An 8,943-nucleotide genomic window follows, 5' to 3' on the forward strand; every position below is an offset into this window, starting at 1 on the left:
TTTAACTTCACCTGTCTCTATACGTATGACGCAAAAAAAACTTTGCGAAAACAAAACTAAACTTTTATCTTGTCAAACTCTGTCATGTACGCACACTTTTAGTCCTAACAGCTTCATCTTTGTCGCCATTATCGTTTAAACGAGGTGATTTGACTGCCAAGGAATGACAGGGCCACTTTCACTTTACTAACAACGAAAACCGAAACGGAAAACCGGTCAATCGTTCGTGTTTTCTTGTCAACCAACGCTCTTAAAATCGCCCCGAAGCAAAGCGCACAATAGAAAAAGGCCCACTAACGTCGTCACAATGCTGTTTGTTATGATAACAATCAGATGCCAGATAAGCAACACCGTTCTTGCTGGACTCGGGCCAATTTTCGCGCCACTGCACCTAAACTGGAGAGCCACATTATGACGACACATCGAACGCGCGACTGACTTTGTGACCACACAATGTGAGCAGTCAACCATGACCGGTTGCTGTAGGACAAAAGGTCGCCTGTCCAATTTTTTTGTGAAGCTCTGAACATAGTTGAGTGTGTTTCCATATTTCAGAGTCCAAATTAATATGACATGATTTAAATTTACGAAATATAGGTGGACAATCGCTGATGGTTCATATTACGCAGTGAAAACTGTTTGAACAATGCAATTTTCGTAACCTTTCACATTTCCGTTCTAACCAGATAGAATGCCGGAACGTCAACAAATTTGTTTCGAAAACTCATTACACTGATACAAAAAAAATACTCTTCGACAGCTAGAAGGTCCTTGTACGCGTAACTTGCCTGACAATTTTTTGTTTGAAAACGCCTGCCACTGCCATGGTTGACCACTTCAAGCGTGAAGAAATATGTTCGCACGTACAGCACCTGCGTATTATCCGGTTTAGTCAGTGTCATTACCACCATAGCTCAGTTAAATCATAGGCTTTAAAGGGCACCTTTATTTCCGTTAAGCTGGATCAAAAAAAGCAAAGTCGAACCTTGGTTAAAAATAGCACAGCAAACCATACTGTAAGCCCTAACCAACTACAACATGTAACTTCCTTATCTGAAATAAAATGTCACAATTGTTGAAGTAAATGGTCGATTACATCATAAGTGTTATGAAAATACAAAATGATTAACTTACGTAACGTAACTTATCTGCCAGTGAAGTGCTTGCAATCACCTCTGTACTGGCCACTCTTTCGCTTACAACTGGTGGTAGATGTCAACAAGTACTTACCACAAGCTAATCAGCACTTTTTCCGCAAGCTAAACAGATTATCAACAACCCCGGCCAGCTGTGAAACGGTCTCGTACATGGCTGACAACGGTCATTTGTGTCGTCACAATCGCATTTTAATTGCCGAATGTAAGATTGTTGAAAATATGACTTGGACTGAACTGGGAATACGAATTGTAATTTCTATCAAGAATTTACGCGAAATCGGCGCTTACAGCGCTTTGCATTCCATACTCCCTGAGCGGAGAGCTGCGTTTAGAGGCAGGGCCACTTGAAACTTGCTGGAATTGATAGCAAACATACTTAAGTGTTGTCTGAAATGATTTTGTCAACGTTTTGCTCCAGCGACCGCTGTATTGTGTACTTAGCTATTGTCTGCTGGGTTGCAAGAAGCCATGGGCGCTAGACATACTAGATACTGTAATGTCGTTTCCTAATGGATAAGTTATGTAGAAATTTTACCTGTTATCTTTGTTAAACCATAATCCCTGTTACGTATGCATGTGCAAGCTTTTTCACCATCAAAGACACCACTTTGTTGCAAATTGAACAAAAAGAAGAAGGTCAAAGCAATTATCACAAAACAATCGAAGACAATCAGTTTCTTTCTGAATGCTAAAATCTAATTTTCTTTATCTCACAATGCTGGCAGTGGGCAGCAATGACGTCATGTTGTAAATTTTCCGGCGACTAAACATAAGCCACTGTCAGTTAGTTACAAAACCTGAGACAGACCCACTCCAGTGTTTCCCGCATGATTTTGGATCGAATTTATGACAAACCAAATTAGCGTATTCATATAAGAAAACATTAACGAGAATCGAGATTTTTGGTGACACGCCTGTACGAAAAGACCCAAAGTCCAACACAACCACGCACGTGTAAAAAATAAAACAGACAAAGCCGTATTTCATATGTTTAACTACCTTGACCAAAAGTATTTGTGAAACACTGTTTTATTACGCTTATTGATCATTACCTTTTATCCGACAATCTGCTTTGGGAATAGACTTAAATAACATTGATTTTTTCACGGTGTTATAATTCGTTCATTGCGACTTCGTTCATTCGGAAGAACCTAATTTAGCGATGCATATATTTTACTAATAACTGCTTCCTGAGTTGAACTTGAGCCATTGTCAGGCGTGAAGCATGTGAAGACGCAGTTGAGTTGAATGGCTGGAGTGAATTCAGTTTATAGCTTTATTATGTGATACAGAATGCAGACTGTTTTGTGAATTTAAGGTTGCTTTGATGCCTTTCTATTGCTTTCCTAAATTCGTTTTAAATTAGAGTAGTTGACAAAAAATTATAGAAATCGTAATGATTGGATTTATTTTTTAAAGTAGAGCTTTGTGTGCTTTAAAAAAGGTGTCAGTTTTCACAGTATTAATTAGAGTGGAAACACACAAACTCTTGTTTATTATGCTCATATATTTTCAATTTTGCACAACACATATCGTTTAATAAATTATTGTTAATTGTTAAAAATTTCGCGACGCATACGAGCCTGTCGTGTCACTCAAAATCCTTGCTTAGAGCATGCGTTGTTATAGTTGGACGAGAAATTCACTTGGAGGTTCCTCGTTAACAACATAAGTTCCAACAGAAGATGACTGAGCTACCGGGATATTCACCAAGCCATACTGGTGGTTCCCCCAATACGACAACACCAGGCTACAACCACACGGTTGATGACGCGAACACCGGATATGACGCAGCATCTTTAGCCGCTGTTTTGGTTCCGATTGTATTTGGGATCATATTTTGCGTTGGTGTCTTCGCCAATCTGGCGGTGATAATCGTTAATATCGTCACCTTTCGAGAGCAAACCCGGGGTCTGCGGATCACTTACACCTTCATTCTCAATCTCGCCATCGCCGACCTCTTATTCCTGGTGTTCTGTGTTCCATTCCAAGCCACAATCTACAGCATGGGCGGGTGGCCGTTCGGCGAATTCATCTGTGTGTTTTCCAAGGTTTGCCAACAGGTGGCGATGTTGGCGAGCATCTACACTCTAGTAGCGCTCTCCTTTGACAGGTGAAGTAGTTGAATATAAAATATATCCGTACCGGGACAGTAGGGTAACACAGAAATCTTAGCGTGGATTTTATTGCAAAATCAGTAAAATATCGACGTATTGAAGACAGACCATGGCTGTAACACATAACACACCAATAGTTTGACATGTAAATACCCATATAAATTTAAACCCCCGTAATCTACAATATTTTTGCAACATTGCAGTAAAAGATACGTTAAAACAATATATGTTCGGAATCGTGCATGTGGCTTTCCGGTGCAACTGCGAGGGACATTAATTAGAAACCTCTTCTATTTTTGTTGAATTTCTAATCAATTATTGATGCAGGAAGCCACGAAACATAGGTTTTACGGTTGCAACAGTAAATATCTACCATGCTATACTGTTGGCGCACGCGATTGTAATTACAAGGCCGACACCGTCATTAATTATTTATATCTTTATGTTAACCTATACGATAAAATCAGTCGAGCCATGTGGAATTATTTTAAAGCGTGTCGTCTTTGCAATAACTTAACACTTTCTGCTATACTTTACTTTTTTAACTTTATGTACGTTCATTTACTGCCACAATATTTATGACAAGCCAGTTCTTGTGATGTTAAGAATTGAGCATTGAAAACACGGTTGCTCACCCAGTCACGCATATAATTGTCATCGCTGTGTATGGAATTGTTCAATAAAAACTTTGTCCTTGGGGACTGGTCGATAAGACAATAACTTGTGCGTTATCCCGGAAACTGAAAATAGGTTTTGTCCACCAGATAAAACTATTCGTTCTGCCGGTGAAAATCAACAAATATACACATTTGGCAAAATTGTTTCTGTTGTTGCCAGTCACATTGTAATTTATTAGTCTGTTCTTCTTGCACAATAAAAACGTAATTTTATTACCCGACGTTTCGCCTGTTATCCAACAAGGCTTCCTCGGGGTAATGGTACTGGTAAAGCTCACAACCAACATCAAGAAAACGGTACGTTTTTAATGTTCCAGAAGAACAGACTATTAAAATACACCTTTTGTTTAGAAAGATTGTATTTTTCTGACGTTTCGCCTGTACGAACGACTCAGGCTTCTTTAGAGAATAAAACAAACACAGTAGCGAATCCAAAGGCGAGGAAGTTACGAGGCAAACAGACGCAACTGAGTCGAAACGTCAGAAAAATGCAACCTTTTTAAACAGAAGACGAATATTTTTGTCAAATAAATGATAAGCGCATGAGATAGATTTTAATCGTCAAAACAATTTGTTGCGTTCAGGTTCTTCGCAGTCGTGTACGCAACCTCAGCCAAGCAGATAAGAACAGGAAAGAACGTGAAAATATGCCTGGTGGTGATATGGACGTTTGCTCTTGCCCTGGGAGTGCCTGCTTTTGCAACTAAACTCGGGGTAAGTTTAGAAAAACACCCAAGCCCAATATCCCACCTATAAACGAAAGTCTATGGCAGCGCTACTAGTTTTAAAACTTGCTTGGCCACAGGTTTTGACAAGCTTTTTCGACAATCTAAAAATGTTTAAATTCCAGGTGACCTTTCAAAACCAGCTCATTTGCGTCACCCAGTGGTTCGGAATATACCAGGAGTTGATCTTTGTGTGCGGTTACGTCATGCCCCTCTGTAACATCGTCATCTGTTATCTGGCGGTTCTGTATTCGCTAAAAGTGTCGGCGAACAACGTTGCGGTCGGAAGAGCCTCCAAAAGGAAAAATCGACAAATCACGAGAATTGTTCTTCTTCTGGTAAGAAACGTTATCTCCGCTCAAACATACCAGGATTCAACACTTAAATACGTAAGAATGGAGTCAACAATATGAATTTTGTGAGCTGCAGACAGATGGCCACTGTTTCGACCTATAAGGTCTCATCAGTGCAGCTTGGTGTGGCTATAGACGAGTCATATTGACAAGTTCGCCGTACTGTGCTTATTTAATCACTCTCCAGTCGCCGGGGTGCGATTTGAACCTATGACCCTCGGCATTCCGGCTCATTTGATAATACTTAAAAGCCGTAAAATATATAAAAGGAAAAGTTATGAATATTGATGATGGGTTCACGTGTGAAGTTTAATGGCCGACTCCTCCGCAATCCAGCAGCCTTCAACCTTCCCCATTCCATTCCACAGGTCGTCGTCTTCGCCCTCAGCTGGCTCCCTCATCATGTATCCTTGCTTTGGCTCAAAATAGGGGATTTCCCGTACACGCGAGCCACCTTCGCTTTGCGGGTGATCGCCCACTGTCTCTCTTACGCCAACTCGTGTTTGAACCCGGTGATCTACGGTTGCGTGTCTGCCACCTTCCGCCGGAGTGTGTCACGTGTCATTGCCAATCGCAGTGGCATGTTGCGCACGAACATGTCACACTTTTCGGCACGAATTTCGGCAAATTTTAGCCGCACTTCAGGCCTGTCTGTTAGTGGTCCGCCAAAACCTCGCTCTCCAAAGTTGAAGCGCTGTGGCATGTTTAAGGGTGGCAAGGGCGGAGTGCCATGTGCCACTATCCCAGAGACTGCACGTCAGCATCAAGAAAACGCGGGTGAACCCATCACAATGCAACCCAGACTGCCGAGTTGTTGGATGGTTGAAGAGATCGTTGTGTCAGCTATTTGAAAACAAACGCTTTCGATGTTTCATAAAAGTATAAGCGTTTGTGACGTTTCGAGTGTCGCGGTGGTGCGTGAAGTCCAGAGAGCGGTGGATTCCAACAAAACTATTGTTGCAAATATTTATAAAAAACATAAAAACATTTCCACTGGAATTTCATCTCATTCACGCTCAGTTTCATACTTTTCGTTATGTTGTGATTTTATCAACAAGACTAGTTTTGCTGCGAAATCGTTCCGCACAATCAATGTTATCACACGTTCATGTATTATGCTTCGCAGTCATTATAAAGTAATCTAAAGTTGTGTCTCGACCATATACAATCTTACCCCTAGTTGCATATTGAGTTTATTGTTGTGAGAAATATCCATGTAATGTTTGGCTGTGCTATTACTTCTGGCGTTTTTCGTTGACATTGATCTGTGCTCCAATACAAACATGAATACATTATTATCGAATTACGACATCTGTGACCGCAAAGTAAAGACCATGCAGTGGTGCGATCTTGTCTTGTCATGTCACAGCATGAAACACTTCTACATAAAATACTAAAAAGATGAATCCTAACGCTTGCTACCTTCGAGCCGATGAAAACAAAAAAGTTGATTAAAATGATTTACAGTGGAACAATATAGAAGTCTCCAGAAGATGCAAAATATTTGTGGTTAGACCTGTGTTTCTCAAAGGTTGAAAGGTTTTCAATGACAACCAGAGGGGCCAAAGGGGTGGTCATAAACAGAGTCCACACTGAATGCGTTATATCCAATTTATTTGGATGTTTTATGCGTGTCATTTGGATTTTTGTATATGAGCAGGGGCTGCGGGCCCCTGGGACGTTACTGTAGGGGCCACGAAGCACCAAAAGGTTTAAAACCATTGGGTTAGACTAAAAAGACTGAAGCGATCGACATTTCCTCAGTAATTTTTGTCATGTCGTCCGCGATGACGGGGTTTCCCCGGGTGAAGTAGATCGGAGAAAGATAACTAAAAACTCTCTTATTAAGAATTCCCAGGGGAACGAAAAATCGATGACTTGATGAATGACCCGGTAATTATTTTCCGTCGTGCTCCAACACCGTGTATTGGTATCGACGGCGTCATGTTGATCCCAATGCATTTACCATGGAACCAACACGTGATCTTTCTTCAATAGATTTCCTGTCGGGATTGTCGCCTTCGATTATTACGGTAGCTTGTAACATTTTGAAACAAGGCATAGGATTTTTAAAAAAAAATTAACCAAGTCGCTAGAGAAGACGTTGACCGACTCATTTTGTGTAAAACAGTGTTTCCAAAACTTTTTATACACGGACAGTGAAAGGTTGTTAAAGTTGACAAGAAACTGTCAAGGGAAATGGTTAGCAGATTTTAGTTAAAACCTGATGTAACTCATGTAACCCCTAATATATGGTTATCAACTTCGGTAATCGCTTGTATAAAGACGCAAACCCTTTATTTTCAACCCATTGTTTATTGGTGGAATTAACCGCAAAAAATAGCATTAAATTAGGCATGTTGTAATTAATGCGATTACAACGTATTAGACTTAACTTTACAGAATTTAAGCAGGGCATTGAGATAACAACATAACGAACAGGACAGTAAACCGTTGGGTTAGGACGTGATCTGAGCACTGGTGCTACCTGTCCACGTCACAGCACCTTTCTATCGATCGATGTCTGGGTAGCAAGAATAACCGCTTATTACTTATTCCACGCTGCTGATGCCATTGCACATTATCTGATGCCCACTTATCGTGCATTAAGGCCCAAATTTAATTGATTAATACGGTTATGGTAATTAGCGTGTTAGTACTACGGTAATACCTGTCGGGTTTAAGGCCATCTAATATACGTTCAATCGTCAAAGGTCACAGATTAGCAACACCGTTCAATGATGATGAGGATGGAATCCAGTCTACTCCTATATATAAAAAGTAACGCTTTGTCGTTCAGTTCGTGTTTGAAAGAAACAGCGATTTTCAAAGTTGTTTCCGCGGGACCTCGTGGATAACATAATAAAATATAAAGAGTTGATTGAGATACTATCTGGCTTCAGGTAAAAGTTGGTGGACGTTTAAATTGCCTTTTGGGGCAACAAATGCATAACAACAGAAATAAAATATGACAAGTTGCGTGAAAAAAAAGTATTTTGTTTGCCCGTTTTTTTGGAGATTCTTTGTCCATTTTCAAAAATTTTTCAGCATTCCGCGCACACAAAATTGTTTATGACTCTACAAGTAATTAGTAATTGACTTTAAGATTATCTCTATGAAACGAAACTTAATGAGTGAAACATTTTGTCACCAGCCGCTATACCCAGTCATTAATAATTAAAGTGTTCCTGGATGAGGCGACAAGACCAGAAAGGCTTAACAAAATATCCGATGTCACAAGGTTTTAGAATCTAGTTTGACATAATTTTGCTGGTGGAGCCTTTGAATTAAAGTTGCACTAAGACAGCAACAGTAAAAATGTTTTGGGATACTTTATCCCGCATGTTTAAATAATGCAATAGCGTTCGGAAACTTTTGGCCAGGTCACGGTTTTCGGCAACCGAAGCTGCTCACCAAACCAGAAATTCGAGAAAGTTTTAAGGCACCCAAGACGAAAATTTTAAGACCGTTTGGCAGCAACGTTGATCTCCGGATCACACGCGTCACGCGTTGGTATTGGCAGCTACCCTGGACTAACCTTCCAATATCTTAAGCCTATCGCGTTGCAGCATTCCACGGCCACACAATGCAAATCCAAGGATTAGGGACATCTGTTTCGGCCCAACTTTTATTAACCCTACTAAGGTTGCAAGCTTTACAGGTAGTTTTACTTACGGCCAAGACCCAGTTTCAATGTAATGAAGTTTTGACATCCGTCGATGACGTCACGTAACCAAATGCCTGGATGTACGAATGGGGCATTGGGAACATGAAGGCTTGGTTTGTTGGGTATATTTTAAGACCCAGAATTATGAAATTACTGTGAACAACAGCGAGTAAGGGTAACTCTTCGCAGATGCAAACAACAACTAGGTGCACGAAAGCAGATTTATTTGCACTATCGTACTTGCACC

General features: G+C 40.5%; 1 protein-coding gene across 1 annotated transcript; it reads left to right on the top strand.

Annotated features, from left to right (window-relative positions):
- Positions 1–2,842: 2,842 nt before the first annotated feature.
- LOC145907392 (galanin receptor type 1-like) lies at positions 2,843–5,880 on the top strand. Its single transcript, XM_082994809.1, has 4 exons — positions 2,843–3,270; positions 4,536–4,665; positions 4,802–5,014; positions 5,398–5,880. The coding sequence occupies exons 1-4, from the start codon at positions 2,843–2,845 to the stop codon at positions 5,878–5,880; spliced, it is 1,254 nt and encodes a 417-aa protein (XP_082850935.1).
- Positions 5,881–8,943: the final 3,063 nt, after the last annotated feature.

The sequence above is a fragment of the Ascidia mentula genome, chromosome 6 (assembly GCF_947561715.1).
Source record: "Ascidia mentula chromosome 6, kaAscMent1.1, whole genome shotgun sequence".
NCBI lineage: Eukaryota > Metazoa > Chordata > Ascidiacea > Phlebobranchia > Ascidiidae > Ascidia > Ascidia mentula.